We start from the raw sequence: 21,588 nt of genomic DNA, 5'->3' as shown, positions 1-21,588 counted from the left end.
TATTTTACAAATATTGAAGTTATATTATTTGGTGCACACAAGTTCAGAATTTATGTTTCTGATGAAGTGACCATAAAAATAATTCTTCTTACCCTAAAGAGTATGAGGTAGAGTACATACTAAAATGCTATAATGGATAAATCCAGAATACAGTAGCTGAAAAAGAAGTTTAGTTCTCTTGCATATAAGATTTTGAAGGTAAATGTACAGCCTGGGGTTGGTAGACAGCTCTGCCCCATGATTGCCATTGATTCAACATGAGTAATAAGTGTCTTGCTGCAATTGCCTTCTCCAGCCAGTTGGAAGAGGGGAGAGAAAATCAAGACAGGCAGGTTTGTCTTCAATGAGAGTGTCAGGAAGCTATCCTCTTCTCTTGTGTTCACATTCCGCTGGCCCTAACTTAAACACATGGTCACAGCTATCTGCGGGAGAGGCTGGGATGCAGTCTCCCGCTGGGTGGCCAGTGAGGCGCTGGGAGTTCCTCTACCAAACGGAAGAAGAGAACAGCAGTCTGTGCTATTTTAACTCATATTAATGTTACTGTTTTAATGTGGCATAGTGTTTTCCTGCTATATCTTTCCTTTTGGTTAGGGTTTCAGGATTTTATCTTTTTTCCATCCTTTTACTTTCATTCTATGTTCTCTGATTTCATGTGTTTCTTCTTCAAACTGCATATAGACGTACTTCAATCTGACAAGTTTAGTCTATATATATATTCTGACAACTGAAGTATATGCATTATTTCTGCTATCTTATTTTGGCTTTCTATTGTTTCTGAATTTCCTATGCTTTTTTATCTTCTCTTCTGGACTTCTTTTGGATTGACTATGATTCTTTTATTTCATTTTCCACCTACTATTTAGAAAGTTTTACAATTTATTTCTATTTATTTAGCAGTTACACTTAAATTTTTCACATACATACCTTTTAAAAACTAAAATCATTTAGTAAATCTACCGTCCCAATAAACACAAGGATCTTAGAAAGCTTTGACTCAAACATTCTACTCCCATCTTACATGTTCTTGTTCTCCAACATTTCAGTTCTACTGTATTTTTGTTTCTCCAAATTCGTTAGCATTAATATTATTGTTACTGTTGTTTCTGCTATTTTATACAAGGTTCCTGATGAATGCTTACAATTTCTTGGTTCACCTTTTCTTCTTTTGCATTGCAAAAATTTCTTGTAGGGTGTTTTTCCATTTTCCGTAAATTCATCTTTTAGCAGTTTCCTTAGTGAAGGTCTCAAGGTGGTAAACACTCTTGTTTTTTTTGTGGTTGTTATTGTTTGTTGGTTGGTTGGTTCTGGCATTTGAAAATATCTTTATTTTACCTTCATTATTCTATTATAGTTTACATAGGTCTATAATACCAGTTTGACAGTTAATTTCTCTTAGTACCTTGAAGTATTTTTAAACTTGTTTTTTGGCTACCATTGTTGCTGTTGAGATGTTTCCTGACAGAACTGTTATCTTTGTCTTACTGAAAAGCTATAATTTCTCTCTCTGCTTTTAATATCTCATGTTTATCTTAGGTTTTCTGCAATTTCACTATAAAGCATTTGTTTATTTTGCATGGATTTCATTGTTCTTTTTGAATCTAAACATTTATATCTTTCATAGATCTAAAAACCCTTAGGATTATCTCTTCAAAATATCCCATCCTCTATTTTTTTCTTCTAGATTAGATATATATTAGATGTTCTCATATATATTTCTCTTTTTTTTTTTTTTTGTGAGGAAGATCAGCCCTGAGCTAACATCCATGCTAATCCTCCTCTTTTTGCTGAGGAAGACCGGCTCTGAGCTAACATCTATTGCCAATCCTCCTCCTTTTTTCCCCCAAAGCCCCAGTAGATAGTTGTATGTCATAGTTGCATATCCTTCTAGTTGCTGTATGTGGGACGTGGCCTCAGCATGGCCGGAGAAGTGGTGCGTCGGTGTGCACACGGGATCCGAACCCGGGCCGCCAGTAGCAGAGCGTGCGCACTTAACCACTAAGCCACAGGGCCGGCCCATATATTTCTCTTTATACTACTTTCATCTGTGTCTCTCTGATGGATCCTGGGTAATTTACTTACCTCTATCTTTCAATTCACAGCTTTAGTTTCTAGCTTAATCTGATCTGCTGTTTAACCTGTCCATTGCATTTTAATTTCTATAATTTTTAATTTCTAGAAGCTTTATTGTTTCTTTTAAAATCTGCCTGGTTATTGTTTTTGTTAATTTTTTTATTTTGAGACAATTGTAGACATAAGCAGTTGTAAGAAATAATACAGAGAGAGATCTCATGTGTTCTCTACCCAATTTCCCCCAATGGTAACATCTTGCAAACTATAGAACAGTACTATAACGAGGATATTGACATTCATACAATCCAACGATATTCAGATTTCCTATTTTACTTATACTCATTTGTGTATGTGTGTATTTAATTCTACACAATCTTATCACATGTGTAGGTTAATGTATTGACCACCACAGTTAAGATATAGAATAGCATCACCACCAGCATCCTTTTATAACCACACTCACTTCCCTCCTGCCTACCCACCCCCTGTACCCACCACACCATCACTAATCCTTTCTCCATTTCTAAAATTTTGCCATTTCAAAAATATTACATAAATGGACTCATACTGTAGGTAAACTTGTGGGACTGGCTTTTTTCTTTCACTCAGCATAAATTCCTCAAGGGATTCATGCAAGCTGTTGCATGTGTCAGTAGTTCATTCCTTTGATTGTTGAGTAGTATTTCAAGGTATGGATGCACCACAGTTGTTTAACCACTCACCCATGGAAGGAGACCTGAGTTGTTTCCAGTTTGGGACTATTAAGAACAAAGCTGCTATGAACATTTGTGTAGAGGATTTTGTGTGTGCTTGGTCATTTTTTTATAGACTCTTATCTGTTTTTTCTTATTTCTATTTTTAAAAACATTGTAGACATGATTATAACATATTCTATATCTAGTAACTATAATATGTGAAGTCCTTGGGAGTCTAATTATGCTGTTGTTATTGATGCTGATTCTGCTTATGGTATCTTATTTCTTCATGTGGTTGCTAATTTCTGTTGAGAATTTATTTTGGTAGATCTTAATATATGAAATCCTGGCAGGAATGGTTTGGGGGTGGCTTTATCCACAGAGAATTTTCATTTGCTTTTCCCGGGCTCCCTAGAATGATACCAACCTCAAACCACTTTAAACTGATTTCTGGGACTGGGTTTTCCTAGACCATATAAATGAGGTAAAATATAAACCTCAAATTCACTATTCTTATAAAATCTCCACTTTGTAATACTCCTTTTCTAGTGGATTTTGTTTTCCTGACCTACTCTTTTCACGGAGAATAGTCCTTTAAGGACTTTACGGTGGGGGGGAGGGGTGGCAGGGAGGCGGGGGATGGTATTCCAATTCTTCACCTTCTGCAAGGCCAAGGCCTTCCCTCTCATTCTTCATCTGCACATTGAAACCCAAGGGTCTGGATCCCTAGCATTGACAAATACCCTCAGTATAGCCCTGGTTGTCATTTCCTCTTCATTTCTGATCCCTGGGGATTTTCTTAACTTTCATATGAGCTGAACTATGCATTTTAAAGGATGTTTGTTATAGTTAACTAGTTTTTCACATTACTGGATATTAAAGAGCCTCTAATATACAAAAATGTGAACAGTGAATGTCCAAGAGGAAAAGATCATGCAATGTTTCCCAAACTATTCTCTAACTATGTTAGAGAATATAGTTTCTCTATGTTTCTCTAACTATTCACTCTTCAAATTATTAACCTTCCCCTTCACAACACTCCCCTATGGAACACTAGCATTATGAAGGATACCTGCAAAATGAAGATGGTACCAATCAATGTTATTTACAGCACAATTTTCAGATGAGGTAGCCAGGGAAGGCTTTATTAGGTGGGGCTTAAGGACTAGAAAAGATGTGAACAGACGGAGGAGCAAGTCAGCCATCTCAGCTGACAACAGTAGCATTGTTCAGATATGATAAAAGGATTGTTCAAGGAACAAGCAGCAGAATAACCTTTCTTGCAGAGAAGGTTTCTGTAGGTGAGGAGTAGAAGCAAGGGATGTATGAGCTAACTGGTGAAGTTAACGAGGTGTTTTCCAGGTATACAGGAATGAGAAAGGGACTAGCCAGGTCTTCCAGGCCGAGCATGATGAGATTAAGGGACAGAAGTGAGAAACTGTATTGTATGTTTATGGAAGTAGAAGAATTTGTGGAGGCTGGGACATAGGGGTCGTGTGTTGAAGTGGAAGAAAACATAACAAAAGATACCACATGAGAAGTTAGGCAAATACCTAAAGCTGGAGGGTCGTATACACCTTGCTAAGAAGTTTGGAGTTTGCTTTTGGATTTCAGGCAATAGGCCTATAATAATCCATATGTTGCATTTATGTCAATAAGTAGAAAATGTTCTTCCTCAGGATATGTTATATGACACTAACAGACAAACCTAGGATAACAATGTAAATAGCACCTCCTTCGGTTGTGCAGTATAAAACCTGCACAACTGTATGCCACGGCCATGAATTTGGGAACTACTAAAAGATCTGAAGCCAGAGAGCTTAAAATCTCTCTTTGAGAACCATTACTCTAGTAAATGGAAAAAGAAATGCAAGGCTGAAGGCCAAGAGATAAATTAGAAAGCTATTGCAGTAGTCCCAGTGAGAGATCCTGAAGGCATGACCTACAGGAAGAATAGTGAGAATAAGTGAACAGAATTGAAATGTCAAGAGATGGATTTGATAGGACTTGTTTCCATTTGGATATAGGGAACAAACACATGTTCAGATTTCTGGCTTGGTCAGCTGGGCAGATGGGATAGCAATTCATTAATATAATATATTCATCAATACACAAGGAAGACGAGTTTACAGAGTGGGGTAAGGAAGTTGGATATGCTGTGTCTGGGATGCCTATGGCACCCAGGTTAAAGTAACTATAGGTAAAATAGTGAATACAGATTGTATATTTACATTAGGAGCGCTGAACAGAGATCTGGGGTGATTTAATGGCATATAAATGACAGGGGAATATATGAGAAAACTCAGAGTGTGGTCAAGTTGCAAGCCTGGAGAATAGCAATATTTAACAACTTGGAAGAGAAAGTGAAGTCAACAAAGAAGACAGCAAAGGAATGTTCTGAGAAGTGGGAGAAAAACAACAGGAGAAAGTGGTATCTGGAAACCAAGAAAAACAAATTTTAAGGAAAAAAACAGGATGATCAACAGAACCAAATACTACAGAGAATACAAGCAGGATGAGGACTGAAGAGATCTATTAGAATTTGCAATTGGGATGTGAATGTTGTCAGAGCAAATTCAGTGGCCTAGTGGGGCTTGACGGCTAATTGCACTTTACTCCAGGGAGAATGGGGTGCCATGATCAAATGAAGTTTGGATAAGCCTTGAAAGGAAGAGACCTGCAACCTTCTGAGAAGAGCAAATGAAGTGAGCAGAGACATAGATGGCTTTATAGGTAGGAAGTATGAAGGTGAGGGAGTTCACAGACAGCCTCAATCATCTCACAGAGACAGGAGGCAACTCATCTGCTGAGACTGAGAGAGTAGAGAGTATGAGGGATATGAATTTAAGATGAACAGTAAATACCTGGAGAAAACTGCTTTGAAGAATGAGGAAGGGAGTTAATCAAGAACACTTAGAAAAGGAATATCAAGCAAGGGTTTAGCTGAAGTATAAAGCTATACATTTGTAAAGAGTTAATCAAAATAGAATTTTGTCAGCTCTCAGTTATCTTGATTAAGGAAGGGAGAAGCCATGGCCATACTGATCCAAGATTGGTGGTTTGAAAAGCAGATGGGTGGATCTGAATTTCAAGGGATGAAGACTTAGCCAATCTGCAAACCTAGTAGTCTATATCTAATATGTTCAAAACAAACTTATCATTTTCTCTGCCAGACACAGTTCTTCTAGATCCTGTATTTCCTATCTCAGTGAATAGGAATCAGTGATTCAGGATTCCTGATTCAGTGAATCAGGATCAGTGAATATAGCCTCTCAGATAACAGGTCATCCTTAAACCCAATCGGTCTCTTATCCCTTCACATTCAATCCTATCTATTCCATTTCCTTAATAGCACATTTACCCTTTGACTCCTCTACATCTTTGCACAGGTAGCTCCTTCCACAAGGAATCATCCTGCCCTCTTTTTCACATCATTCCCACTGATCTTTAATAACTTAGTTCATATATCCTTCCCTCCTGGAAGCCTTCCCTCACATTTCCTTTCCCTCCACTCTGGATTAGGGGCTCTTCAGAGCAGAGCATGCGGGGCATACCTCTTTCAAAGCACTTAAAACTTTATTTTAATTGTCTATTCTCTTCTCTATACCCACAAGAATAAGTTCCCTGAAAGCAAGGTTTTATCTTTTATTTCAAGCACCCAGTACCTAGCACAGGACTGTTTGTTGAATTCATGAATAATTATAAACGAAAGCACTAAACAGCAAAATAAAAGAGCGTGCTATTGTTTAAAATGATAGGAGGTGATCCACAAAGGAGTACATCAGTGATGTAGAGAAATGATATTCAACGATAATTATCATGGATTAAATCACCGTCTCTACTAGTCTTAGGTCCATTATAACATTTGCATGGAAATATAGTCCAAGTTGTATTTCAGAATGCTAGGACTACATCTGCTGTCCAGCAGTGGCCACAAGCTGCCCAACTGAAAAAGGAACCTCGCCTTCAGCTATAATTGCCCCAGCAACTGCATGAGTAAGAAACAACGATAGGAAAAAATGTTTCTTAGTCTCCAGAGCCCTGAGGGAAGGTTTCCTCACATGTTTTTTGTTGGTTTCATAGTAATGATTTAGTAACTTCTACAACTTAAAAATAATTTTAGGATATTTGATATTTGTGTTTAAAGAAATAAAATTCTATCTCAGAATCTTACTTTAACAGATGACTCCTCATTTTGTTAGGAAGAAAAACATTCAAAGAAAAAGAAAGCTAGATACAAGCCATGAGTGTTCATGCGATAATAGCATCTTTGCTCTAATAAGTAATGAGTGCCCTGAGTCCTTGCAAGTTTAGCATGTGATTCCAACTCTATAAACATTCCTCTAAGAATGATATTTAAGCTGATTTATTCCATGTGAATTTCTATGCAAGCTGTTCCTTAAGTAATTGATACAAATTCTTCTTCACATTAATACACTGTCTTGTGATATTTTAACCAATCATAAAGTATCTAGACATTCAATACTTCATTATTAGCAAAATACTGCCACTGTTCTAAAATAATTAACCAAGCAAATCACTTGAGCAAAATCCTTAACCTCTCTAACAGTTCCTCATCTGTAAAATGAAGATAATAATTCCTGCACTCCAGGATTGTTAGAAAGATTACAGCTAGTCTATCTGTGTATATAAAGCAGCTACCTATCACTGTATGTAGCACACAGTTTGTCAATCACAAAAAGTCTCTGCTTTTTATTTTCCATAAAATTTTTTAACCCAATTTAATGTTCTTGGTGAAGATATCTGCAATTCAACTTTTTTCATTTTTGTGATAATACACAGAAATAATGATCATTCACATACATATTCATGTACATGTGTGTAGGGGGATATCTTTTAAGTATATATTTTTCTGTGTACTTATTTGGAGTTATCCACTTTGCTTCTCCATGTACAGACTTTTACTGAATTCAATGAAGAATTCAGATGATTAATTTCACAAATAAATAAAAAAGGAAATATCTGTTCCTTTGAAGCTAGAAACATGCTGTAAAGAAGTTATGCTCACAGGGCAATATTTATTTGGAATCAGAGTAGCAGAGATAAATGGAGACATTTTGTTACATATGCTCTACTTCTCAGGCACTTCTTAATTCTTTTCTCCTAGGAATCATTCTTAGGATTTCTCTACTCTCAAAATAGGTAAGGTATTTATAACATACTTATTAGGATCACACAAATTAAACTATGAACCCATATTTTCAATTTTAAAAATTGAATTGAATCGTCAAAACATTTCAGTTTAACTTCCTTAGCTCAAGTTATAATTCACGCATTAAGTGGAGGACAATTTTTAAATCAAAATTTTATTATCGGGGCCGGCCCCGTGGCGTAGCGGTTAAGTGCACGCGCTCCGCTGCTGGCGGCCCGGGTTCAGATCCCAGGCGCGCACTGACGTACCGCTTCTCAGGCCATGCTGTGGTGGCGTCCCATATAAAGTGGAGGAAGATGGGCACGGATGTTAGCTCAAGGCCAGTCTTCCTCAGCAAAAAGAGGAGGATTGGCAGATGTTAGCACAGGGCTGATCTTCCTCACAAAAAATAAATAAATAAAAATAAATTTTATTATCAAAATATATGCTGTGCAGAAAAGAGTTAACATAGCAGCTCTAAGACTGCTATTCTTAGAAAGGTCTGCTTTGCAAGGTTGGTATCTGGGAACTTAGATTTCTAGAAAGTTCCCACCATTCCCTAACTGGTAAGAGTGGCTTACTATGCCTAAATTGTTTGCATAAACAATATGGTTTATGCTGAACACTTGCTTTCCTTCTGGGAGCCTGGGAATTTGGTATGTGCTATGCAGTAGGTGCCATGTGACCAGCTCCAATAAAAACTTTGGGCACTGAGTCTCTAATGAGCTTCTCTGGTAGACCACATTTCACATGTGTTATAACAATTCACTGCTGGAGGACTTGAGCACGTCCTGTGTGACTCCACTGAGAGAGGACTCTTGGAAGCTTGCTCCTGGTTTCCTCCAGATTTTGCCCCATGTGCCTTTTTCCTTTGCTGATTATGCTTTGTATACTTTCACGCTAATAAATCATAGCTGCAAGTACAAATATATACTAATTCCTATTAGTACTCCTAGAAAATCACGGAATCTTGGGGTGACTTGGGGACCCCCAATACAGCAGCCATAGAATGTCTTTAATCAAAATATCTTCTATTTTTTTCCCATTTTTATATTGCCTTTTGTTATTTTCCTTAGGTACAACATTTAGAAATAGAGAGAAATAGACTGAATAGAAAGATAAATAAATAATTACATAAACTTTGCCATCATCTAATAATCTTATTAGGCAAGAGAGGACAAAAGCTAACAAACACCTAATTATAATCCCAAACAATTTGTTTTTTCTCCTAGATTACAGCCCATTTTTAAAATATAAATTTTAGATTATTTGCAATAGATTGTAACCTCTTAGGACATTTGAAAATCCTCACCAGGTTCCTGATAACTTTAGTAATTTCTTTCATAGAAATTGATTTCCCTTTAGAGGGTGATAACCAAACACAATCATTTTAATTTCAAAATGGAATATATTAATCAGTTTAAAGATGTCTTTTTACTTGGTCTTGAAAAGCATAAATACAACAAGCATGCATTCATCCCACAGCATGTCTTAAAATCAAAATGTACTAAGTGAGAATTCTGAACTCTTTAAATTGTTCTCAAGTACTTCCCAATAGCATTTCCAATGGTAGGAACTTACATTTTTTTGCAGTGTGGGCATTTTGCCAGAGTGTTGAACCTCAGTTCCATCCACTGTAAAATAAATAAAGAGAGGGAATGAAAAGGAAAACAACTGAAAACTATCCAATCTGATAAGAGATTTATTTTAGTTCAAAGGTTATCAGGGATCACAGCAGAAATAATCACTTTCTCATGGTTAAATGAGCTTTTCTCCTCCAACACTACTCCCCCTCCCTTAAATACAGTGTGGGATCCCCCTCTGTCACAGTTCCCAGGATTTGTCCTGGGTTCTGACGCCATCTAGGTTTGCTTCACAACGAAAACGGAATGTCATGCTGGCATTAGGGCCATTTCTGTCAGCGCTGTTTCCGTTCACTCCCAGGGAATAAAAACATATTTCATGCACCTTCAAAGTGGCTTTTCCTGTAAATCTTGAGGAGAACCTTTTAAATACATGAATATTTAGATTTATTACTAAAATTCAACTACTTATTCTATTTGTGTGGGAAACCAACGAAGTAAATAAACGAAACAAATCAGATACAGGTAGAACTGAAGACAGGAAGCTGCTTTCTGTTCTGTCCTTGCTTATTCTATGTAACAAAACACACTCCTTCTACAGTGCAACTTTCTCTTTCAATATTCTTTCCTGTAAATGTAGGTAATAGACAGGGCTACTTTCTTCACAGGATTGTTATTCAGATACTTGAAATGGTTTACTGTAGTAGGTTAAAGTCTTTGAAAGAATGAGCAACACGAATTTAAAGTAAATCTTTACCACAAAAAATATATTTAAAATTCCTGTCCCACATTCCATCTTGTTTGCTTTTCTATACACCTTCATGTAAGGCATATATTTCCTTTATAGTTTTAGGAGAATTCCTTTAAGTACTTCAGCACTTTTATCATCGAAACAACATTTATGAAAGTTAATTTTTGTTTAGGATTCCAGGTCACTGAAATAACTTTCAAATTTTAGCTATAGTAGGGTTTCAATAAGTTATATATATTCAAATGTTTTCCACACAATAGAAGATCTAACTTTCAGAAAGTCTCTGATGCATGGTTTTTTTCCTTATATGTTTTTTTCTAATGATTAACTTTAAAAAAAGTAAAAATAAATCTGGGTTTGTCTGCACTTCTCTCTCTTCATTTTTATTTCAAACTTCATGCAAGTTAGTTAACCTTGAAATGATTTCTCTCAATCACAGCAGAAACATAGAGTCCCAAGATAAACAAACTAGAAATGAAGCCTTACACGGATGTTCACTCTTTTCAAAATGACTATTTTTCAACATCTGGGAAGGACAGACCAAGGCTACATTTTTTTCAAGCAGCAGTAAATCTTTCATTCATTACTTATTTTGTAACAAGAGAATTTATTTCAAAACTTATTCTTAATAGTGAAAATACTAGAATTAATGTGCTAAACAGAGAATTCTATAGATTTCTACAGAAATTGGTGTAGAACATTAAGAAGTGAAGAAGACAGAAATCTTATTGAGTACTTTTTTATGTTTTTGTAATTAGTTTAGTATAGTTGCTGAACTTGTAATGTCATTTCAAATTTTATTTATAAATAAAAAATTTAAGTTTTCATAATTAAAAGAAGCAAAGTGGTTGAGGAGGCAGTTATGAAACCCTTGAGTTAAGAGGAACTCAAAACCCAAGCCTGAAGGCTAACATGTTGATATAAGAATTCTAGAATTTTAGATGGCCAACCTAAGGAGATTATTTACTCCAATACATTTTATAGTGTTCTTCTTTTAGCACAGACTATGCACAGTAAATTCAAGTATAAGTGACAAACAGCTAAGACTTTATTGTGTCATTGGTAAATTATACAGCCAGCAACCTTAACACATCTGGTTTTGTTATCTCCAAGTACTCACTTAAATGGAGCAAACTAAGAACAGAAAAGCATCTATTATTGGAAATAATTTTGCCATAATCTATTCAAATGAATGCAAATACCTGTGCTTTTGAAAGGAAGTTGACTTATTACTGTTCTCTTATCTAAAATGCAGCCTCTGCACACTTAAAATTTTGTTGCCAGACCTTGAAATCTCAATAGAAAAAAAAATTATCTATTTTCTATTAGAAAGATAAAAAGCAACTTCTCTAAAACCCAATCATTTTTGGTAGAGGTCTTCCAATATTTGACTTACTTCTAACCATTTAATGTGAGAGATAAACTTAGTTTTCCCAAGATATATTTTTTAAATCAATCTTAGAAGGCTCATAAGCAAGTTATACTACTAAAAACTAGTCATTTGATAGTATCCTACTGGATTTTATTTTTTAATGGATACAATAGGCAACTGGTATCAGTACTTTGAAGTATATTCAAGGTAAAATTATTGTCACTCTCTGCTATGGCACCAAACTATATGTCCCTGTGTCCAAGGAAAGAAAATCTGACCCTGCCTGAAGGTACTATATTGGCCCACTTCAGGACAAGGTTTGAACCATAAGTTATGATTCAGGCACATACTATAGATAGTGTTAGTTTTTATTGGAGAATGCCAACCCCACAGTCAAGTATGGATTGACAAAGCATCTGGACCTGCCTTTCATCAGCAACAGAGAACACCTGCCCCACAGAAATGCAAAATTGAACTCTCTGCTGTTCAACTGTATTAAGAAACTTCTTTATATGCATACCAGGACAAGCTGAAGGCTATGCATTCCCTTTATTCTTCTGGAAAACTATTTTCCAAGCAATGTCCCTCAAAACACTAGTCTGGCTAAATGACCCCCTCAAAATCATTTGGAGGTTAAAAATGTTTGTACATAATATACATTAAAACTCCCTCCTGGATATTAACAATGATGCATGCATTACACCTGTAATAAAATACTGTTTAATTTTTTTTTTTATCCTAGCAATTCCCAATGACTATGGAACTCTTTACTCACATAACACCTATTATTATTCTAGAAAATGAGCCTTTTATTGAATACTGTTTGGAAAACACAAATCTAGCTTTTCTAAACATTGCCCATGGTTCCAGCCAGGCTGTGAAATGAATAGTGTGAATAGAGTGAATTCCTAGTAAATTTAACTTTAGCATTATAACACTGATATAGTAAAAGATGTGATTACAAACAAAAGGATATTCTTGAAAGTATTTCATTGAAATACTTGAATGACATTGAAATACTTGAATGGTTGAAAGACGATTATATTGTTCTTTTATCTTAATCCATGGAAACAATTCTCTCCCAGGTCACAGTATTCCAATAAAGCTTCTCCTATGTGACCTTTTTGAAAAACGTCATGAATATCTTGTCATGTTTTCCTCTTTTCATTGACTCTAGAAGGCTCACAGCTAAAATTCAGTCTAATTTTAACAACTGCACAGGATTAAATATTATGCATACTTATATTATTATGTATGACTTCATCATAATTTTTCTGCCCTTTTTAATTCTCCCTGATTTTTTATATTTTATTTTCAATACTATTGAACTTTGTAACTTGTCTCAATTGCTTTTGGGCCTTGTAAGTCAAGGCTGAAACAAAGTAGAGAATAAAAAATGAATTCTCCTAACAGTTAAAAGTTTGAAGGGGAAAGAACATACCACAAAGAATATAAGACTATTCATGATTGTCATAATAATAAGGATAAGGCAAAGTTCTCAAGGCAGAATTAAGAGCTTTGCAGTCTGTTTATTCTTTTTTTTTTTTTTTTTTTTTTTTTAAAGATTTTATTTATTTTTTCCCCCCAAAGCCCCAGTAGATAGTTGTATGTCATAGCTGCACATCCTTCTAGTTGCTGTATGTGGGACTCGGCCTCAGGATGGACGGAGAAGTGGTGCCTCGATGTGCACCCGGGATCCGAACCCGGGCCACCAGCATTGCAGCGCACGCACTTAACCACCAAGCCACAGGGCCGGCCCTGTTTATTCTTCATAACACTGAGAATCTCTCATTAATCTGAAACTCTCAAAAATAATAGCCACCCTATAGGTATGTACTGTGTTCCCTTAATCACCAAAAACTTTGTTTTCTAGGAGTTTTGAAATCATCTTTAAATAACATATATTAATTCAAAACATCTGTTCCTGCTAAAAAATTAAAGTTTTTAATCATAATTACTGTGCTAATATGTTAATATAATTCACTTGCCTACACTAAATATTAAGTAAGAAAGAGCCAGTTTTAGAAGTTAGTCTCTGGCTTGCATATTACTTAAATAATTTTCCTCTAGGGGGAGAATATCTAAACGCATAAATTATTTTTTACAATAATGTCACATATATATCTATCTAATCTTTCAATTTGGATCATTCTCTAGAATTCACTGCCAGATGATTTCAAAAAATTAAATATAAACTTTTGCAACAGTTGTCTTTGATTTCCTTTTTCCCACAATCCCTTATCTACCCTATTATTGCTGTGGTCAATTCTCTCTCTCACAATCTCTATGCTATTCTCAACCATCATCATTACTTTTCTGAATAATTAAATATCTAGTCTTGTGCCTCTTTAGGCTTGCCTCTAAGCAATCCATTCTATACACAGCATCCGTATATACCGAATTAATTATAAAGCTCTACTAAAGATTTCCATTATTCTTAGGATAATGTCACTTCCTCTAGGCAAGGTGACTAAGAACACTCCATATTTCCCTACTCTAGTCTAAACACATTTCCTATAATTCTTGTTTTAATTGTCTTTCTCCTCCTATTACATCAGAAAATCCATGAGGGCAGGACTGTGCCTTCCTGTTTCCCCAGCACGTAGCCCAGTGCCTGGTACACACTGAACAAATGAAATCAGCTCACTTATAACGTGGCTACGAAGGTTATCCCTGGCAAGGATTTGGAATATAAAACACAACTGGGCAAAATGCAAATGCAAGGTAATTATGGAGGGGAGCTCACTGAAGTAAGTTGAAAAGAAATCTACTTTAAGGATTTTTAAATGGTATTTCAAAATATAATTGTGCACATATAAGAAAGAAAAACATAATAAATATATTTAATATACTTTTAATTTGGTCAAATCATTTGATATCTATCAATACATACAGAGTATATTGTCTTATATTAAATCAATATAGAGTGATTTTTAAAAAGAAATTTGTTAACTATCCCCACTAAGTATATCCTCTAACTTATGTAGTTAGCCACTGATTTAATCAATAAAATATAAATGCAAGGAAGTTTATCATGTCCTACTAGATCAGAAAAATGCTAGCAATTCTAGTTAAATATGTAAATTGGATAAATGCCTAGATTTCCATTTATTTTCCCAAACCTGACTAAAATGATAGCAAATGAATTTAAAGATGTATATACCATAAGGACAAAGAGAATTAGAGAAGAAATGGCCTCAAATTTTTCGACAATGGAAGGCTAACAGAGACTCGGCAACTGACTTAGCGAAAGGGATGCTGAAACTTGACTGCCTACAGAGAGATATGCCAATGAAAAGCAGGTTGATTCACACTGAAGAATCACAGAATAGTTCAGGTATTGGGGCTACCAGGTGCTTTCAAAGGTGGGGGTTAGGGGTAGTGATAAAAACAGAAGTATCAGTTGTAAACTCTTCCCTCCACACCACAACACTAGAAATCCCTCCCTCCGCAACACATGCAAGAGAAGAGTGATTTATTCTGAAAAGAAATTGGACTAGAGAGTCTGTGAACTTAGAAACACCAGGCACAGCAGAAGGCCAGAATAAAACACTATTTTAAAAACAAAGGAATTAAACTAAGGTCTACAGTTTGAACAGTGGATGAGACCTTCACCCTATTACCTTTCATAGCTCCCGGAATGCTGTCTCCCAGGCGTATCTCTCACAAGAGATCAGGGGATTGTGCCCCAGAGAAACTTGCACTAAAAAAAGCCCTATTGATACTAATAGTGGACAGTTCTTCAGAAGAAGAAGAGGAGGAGGAAGATGAGGAAAAGGAAGAGAAAGAAGAAGAAGGAGGAGGAGGAGAAGAGGGAAGAAGGAAGGAAGAAAGGAAGGGAGGAAGGGAGGAAGGAAGGAAGGGAGGAAGGGAGGGGGAGGAAGGGAGGGGGAGGGAGGGAGGGAGGGAGGAAGGAAGGAAGGAAGGGAGGAAGGAAGGAAGGAATGCTTCCTTCCCTCTGCATGCATAGAGATTCCAATCAGTGACTTACCCTCAAATATAAATAAACTTTTCAGTAAAACCTCTATCACAAAAGAAAAACAAATAGAAAAGGTGGGGAGAAAACAGAGACAAGGCATAGAGAAGAACAATACCTCCAAAAAAATATGATTAATAGCTTCAGAAATATGCCATCAAGAAGAGAATGCTCTTTAGAAAAAAGAAAAATTAATTGGAAAACTCTTGGAGATTAAAAATTAAGTTAGATCATCCTAAAATAAAATTTTGAATTAAGTTTAGAAGATACATTTAGGGAATTTTCTCAGTAAGAATAAGAAAAAGCTAAAACTGAAAAGAAAATGTAAAAAAAAAAAAGAGAGAGAGAGAGTGAGTCAATTCAGCCGATCTAACATAAAGAGTTCTAGATGGAGGGAACAAAGAAAATGGAGTGACCGATAAGAGGGCCCACTGAGTACCCAGATAATAAGCTCAAACATATCCTCTCTAAGGCACACTCTAATGTAATTTCAGAACACTGGGGAAAATGGAAGAGGAAAGAGGAAAATAAAGAAGAAAAAAGGTCACATAGAAAGGATCAGGAGTCAGAACAGCACATGAACTTCTCATCAACAGCGGCACAAAGCCTTTATATTTTTGAAAGGAAACAACTGGCAATCTATAATTCTACATCTGGACAAATGATAAAGTTAAAGTGGGATTAGATTAAAAACTGTTTAAGTAAAAGGTTCAAATTTATTTCCCAGCATTTTTTCTCAGAAAGCTAAGAGAGGATGCGCTCCACTAAAATGAAGGAAGAAACCAAGAACTGTGAGGATGGCATGGGATCCAACATGGGAAAGAGGTCAAAGGAATTCCTAGGATAATGGTAAAGGGAAGTCCCAGGATGACAGCTGTGTAGCAGGAAGCCTAAATAATAGATTCTCTGATGTGTTCGTCTGTATTGATAGGAAATATATAGTTCTATAAGAGTATGGAAGAACTAATGGTTTGTACATAGAATATTAAACGAATTCAAAAGGTGGAAGGACAATTATTAATAAATCCAAGAAAAACTGAAAAGCCACGCAGGAGAGAAATATAGCGTATCACTGGCTCAGCTCTGAACATAAATTACCTAATCATAAAAAATACAAACACTAAGTATTAATTGAATAAAACATTATAACTCTACTGGGAGTACGGAATCGAGTGAGGAAAGGAATATGAGTGGGGGCAGGGGTGGTATGAGTGCTAAATTCTCAATCTGCACTTTACAAGGTAACAGGTTATGTCTCAAACTGCTTAATCAAAGAGAAGAAGGATAAGCAAACAATTTAAACACATGGAAGTAAATACCAGCAGAGCAACTGAAAGAGTTGAAAGTATCGGGGTGATGGTATTTGAGGGTAAGTTAGATAAAGAGATGACCACCATTTTCCCTATAAGTTTTACAGTCCTATTTGACATTTCAAATTATGGACGTGAATTACCTTACTAAAAATAAAAATTAGAAGGAAGAAAAATTAATCCTCTCCACTTTCTTAAGCTCATTCATCTCTTAGTGACAGCAGGTCTTGTTAATAGACCACTGCAACCTCAGCCCTGCCCATGCCTCTACTCTGGAATACTCTTTTAATACCTAGGTTCTAAGAAAAATCATTTGTCTCCTATGAAAGCTGAATAACAAAAGAAAACCTCTTTTTACCCTTCCTGACAGAGTACATCATTATGAAATTAGCATTTTAAAATCAAACTTAGGATTAAAGATAAAAGTAGTAAAACAAGAACTCCTATAACTTGTGCTTATATAAAATTATTTATACCTTCTTATTTTTATCCAGTGATTATCTAATTACAGATACCAGAGTTAATTCCTTTTGTTTAATTTTTAAAAATCAAAAAAAATTTGATAAATTATAATAAGAATTTTTTTTAACCCAAAAACCATGAAGCAGGGCCACTGCATGACACTGTGCATCTTGTGCTCTGCAGAGGAAGTGAGGATAGGGCTACGTATGATTCAGCTGCTCACCAAGCCGAGACACCCATGTTGCTACCCACATTTCCTTTCCTGGAGAAAAGGGCACTATTTCTCACTGGCCTACCCAGAGAGGACCCTTGTTACAAATGAACCAATCAAAGGATACCTTTTATCTAATTCACAAAATATGCCGTATATCCCACCTGTACCTCTGATTAACTGTCTTTCTAAAAAAGGCTCTATTTTAATCTTTTGATCTATTTGCACTTGGACAAAACTATAAGTCTATGAGTAGTGGTCAAATCTACATGATCATGACCTACATTTACAGATTGATGTCCCCACAACAAATATCTGGTTGCTTACCAGGAATGTGTTTCCACAGTGCCCACATACGACTCTTGTACCTTCTGGCTGGATTGGCAATGCAGGTTGAACTGGTTGTTCTTCAGAAACAAGCATTACTGGGCCAAGGTTAATTATGCGTCTACTGTGGAAAGAGAAAGGAAAGAACTTCACTACCCCACAAATGGACGGAGGGCAAAAGCTGCAGTATATGACCAAAAATATGGAATATAGCATTGTAAATATGTCAGACCTGTTTTATAAATTAAGTGAATTAAGTGTCAGGCTTTGGAGCCAAAATCACAGAAAGTAGCAATAGTCAATATTTCAAAAGCAAAAAAATGAGAGTCTTTTTATATTTGGGACAGAAACCATATACTATGGGGGTGGTCCTAATCAATACCTTGGGAACCACTTAACTGCCATTTCCAAGTTCTTATAAGTTTAAATATGAAAATAATTCTTATCATTCCCTATATAGGAAGACAATTTGAATTTGGTAAAAGACTAAACAACTTAAAATATTCTATATCAACAAATACGTGTGTGCCATGAAGGTACCAAAGAGCTCAGTCACAACCAAATTTCTCTGAGTAGATGTATTCCTTGATGTCTAATCAGAGTTGCATAGAAAGGAAAATGGGAGGCTCCTTTCCTTTCTATTCTCTAGTCTAACATCAGACGGAATTGCAAATGATTCATGTAATGGTCAAAAGCCAGAAATCACAGACAAAACACAGTTCAGGACTTGATATACTTCTATCTGGGCACATCGATAATGGTGTTTGGCATGGGCAAATAACTCCAGAATTTATTGCATAGATTATGCTCAGCAGAGACTAGTGTAGCACACAGTGAGGTACACGATGATGATTAAAACACCTTCAGGTTAAGATGAATTACGTCAAAGATAAACTAATTGGTTTTTTAAAATAAATTTAATGAGACACTGATTTATTACAGTGCGTTAAGTACTTACATAACTTCAAGAAAATTTGCATTGCTCATTCAAAAATATATCTTACAAATACCTGTGATCATTAAGTTCAAACTAAGCATATCATTCCTTTAACAAAGAAAAAACTAATCTAGGTTCTATAATTACTTTAAGGACAAAGACTGTTTAGAACAAAGCCTAGCACATAATGAGTCTTTAATAAGTACTTGTTAATGAACAAATGAATGAATGAATGAATCTTTATCTCTTACCAGTTGGGTCTCGGACATCCTATTCGCCGAGATGTGTCCTTACAAATGAGGAGACAATTACAAGGGCATCTAACATATTTCTTCCCTGTTGGGGGGTTTTTGATTGGCTAGATAAGGGAAGAAAATGCAAACACAGCAAATTAACCAAAGTACAGATTGCCAAAGCTTGTTGTGTTTAAAAAGAAAATGCCTCCTTAAAACTTAGGCTCCCCATAGTGCTACCAAAGCACAGTTTAAGAAAAAATGCATCATAAATGGTTTTAAATAGCTCAAATGTTGGCAAGCACTCTATGAAGTTCTGCGGGCTACAGAGATTTAATTACAAAGGGCATATTTCAAAATTGGTTTGTACTGGCCTCTTAATACGGGAGGAATATTTAGTGCACACCAAGAGTTGTTTTCCCTTTAAAGTTCCCAGGACAAGGTGGTCTATCTGTATGGCCAGGTGCAAACACTCACTGAGCATTCCTTGCACCTATCAGGGAAGAGCGAGCTCAATAAGAACAGTAAGGAAAGAGGAGAAGATGACAAATTTGTACTTTTCTTAAACTTCTCACTGGAAAATAAGAAGTCATTAATTTTATGACATCTTTTAACTTTAAAAAAATTGTAATAATTCTTAATGCTAGAATTTCTTTTCTTTTTCTTTTAACTTTACAGTGAATTTAAAAGCAAAATAAATAACACCAAAGAAAACACTCCTTTCAGCATCAGGACTTAAGCCTGTTAAAATGAAGAATCTATGATGCACTGAGAGGAACAGTATGTCACTCCTGTGGCAGGCCTGCCAAAATGCAGAACCTGAATCTAATCATGAGGGAACATCAGAAAAACCCAAATTGAGGGACGTTCTACAAATTATTTGGCCTGTACTCTTCAAAAATGTTAAGGCAATAAAAGACAAAGAAAGACTAAATTTCAGATTAAGGCAGATTAAAGAGACATGATAACCAAATACAACATGTAATTCTGGATTGATGCCTGGATCAGATTTTTTTTTTTAATGGATCAATTGAGCAAGCATTAATAAGGTCAAAAGATTAGATAACAATATGTATCGGGCCGGCCCCGTGGCTTAGTGGTTAAGTGAGCGCGCTCCACTGCTGGCGACCCGGGTTCGGATCCTGGGCTCGCACCCACGCGCTGCTTCTCCGGCCATGCTGAGGCCGCGTCCCACATACAGCAACTAGAAGGATGTGCAGCTACGACACACAACTATCTACTGGGGCTTTGGGGGGGAAAATAAATAAATAAATAAAATCTTTAAAAAAAAAAAAAAAACAATATGTATCAATGTTAATTTCCTGCATTTGATAATTGTACTGTGATTATATAAGTTAATGTCCTTTTTTTAATTCATTTAGGAAATTCACAATAAAATGTTTTGGGGTAGAAGAGCGCCATATCTGCAATTACCTTAAAAGGTTCTGAAAAAATACAATTTATTTATTTAGAGAGACAAAGCTAATGTGGCAAAATGTTAACATTTGGGGAATGTGGGTGAAGGGCCTATGGGAATTCTCTGTACTATGTACTATTATTTTTGTAACTTTTCTGTAAGTCTGCAACTTATTTCAAAAAAAAGATTAAGATAAGTTGAAGTAAATAACCTTGGTAGAAATATATAAAAATTAGCAATAAGCCTCCTACAATTTATTAAACTACATTATAGATAAAATCTGAATATCTAACATTCACAAACATCCAGAACGTATTGCTATACTATCTAAAGTATCAAGAAAACCAGAATTTGGGTTAATTTCTGTATATCCAAATTTTACCATTAAGTAAACATGTGCTTGGCAAATGACAAGATTTGTTTTTATATTCTATTCCCACCTCACTTCTAGATCTCAGATCCCTCATTTGTAAAACAAGGCAATTGAACTGGAAGAGTTGATGCCCTGGTCCTCAGTGCCAGCCCACGATGTCACGTCTGGTCTGTAGTGAAATGCGGGGAAATGACATTGTCCACAGGCATAAGTTTTAATATTCTTACTTGGCAAAATAAACTTGTATGTGCCAGGCACTCTGCTGAGCACTTTATCCCTGTAATCCCAACAGCAACGCTCTGAGGTAAGTATTATCATTATTACACCACTTTACATGAGGAAACCACACATTAGAGAAGTCAGGTCCCCAAGGATATATAGCTACTGAGTGCAGAGCTAGGATTCGAACCCCAGTCTGTCAGCCTCCAAATCTCAGACTTATCATCAGTTATGCAGACAACTAGCTCCACTCTTTCTCCAGGACTTCTCGAATTTTCCATTAACTTGTCCTAGAAATCACTTCTCCTTTAACCTTAAATTCTACATTCTCTAAATCTTGCTAAAATTTGTCCATATTTTCTCACACACACACACACACACACACACACCTTACTTTCCTTCTATCTACTGAAATAAAAAGGACTTTTATTAGCCTTGTTTTTTATTTTGTTATGTTTTGTTTTTTAAATCTCCACAGGAATATCAGGTTCCTGGGCAGA

The 21,588-nt window shown here is 35.8% G+C and overlaps 1 protein-coding gene across 5 annotated transcripts in view; it reads right to left on the bottom strand.

Moving 5' to 3' along the window:
• Positions 1-21,588, bottom strand: part of PIP4P2 (phosphatidylinositol-4,5-bisphosphate 4-phosphatase 2) — a 50,326-nt gene that overhangs the window by 5,738 nt on the left and 23,000 nt on the right. For all 5 annotated transcript variants that reach the window (XM_087447687.1, XM_087447689.1, XM_087447688.1 and 2 more), the window contains 3 exons: positions 19,098-19,204; positions 17,910-18,033; positions 9,499-9,551 (listed from right to left, as the gene is read on the bottom strand). In XM_087447687.1, coding sequence (XP_087303813.1) covers positions 9,499-9,551; positions 17,910-18,033; positions 19,098-19,204 — 284 coding nt within the window. The remainder of the gene's footprint in view (positions 1-9,498; positions 9,552-17,909; positions 18,034-19,097; positions 19,205-21,588) is intronic.

The sequence above is a fragment of the Ceratotherium simum genome, chromosome 23, assembly GCF_057802395.1.
Source record: "Ceratotherium simum simum isolate JZ-2026a chromosome 23, ASM5780239v1, whole genome shotgun sequence".
NCBI lineage: Eukaryota > Metazoa > Chordata > Mammalia > Perissodactyla > Rhinocerotidae > Ceratotherium > Ceratotherium simum.
Note: the sequence above shows the minus strand (reverse complement) of the source record. Positions and strands in the feature narration are given on the sequence as shown.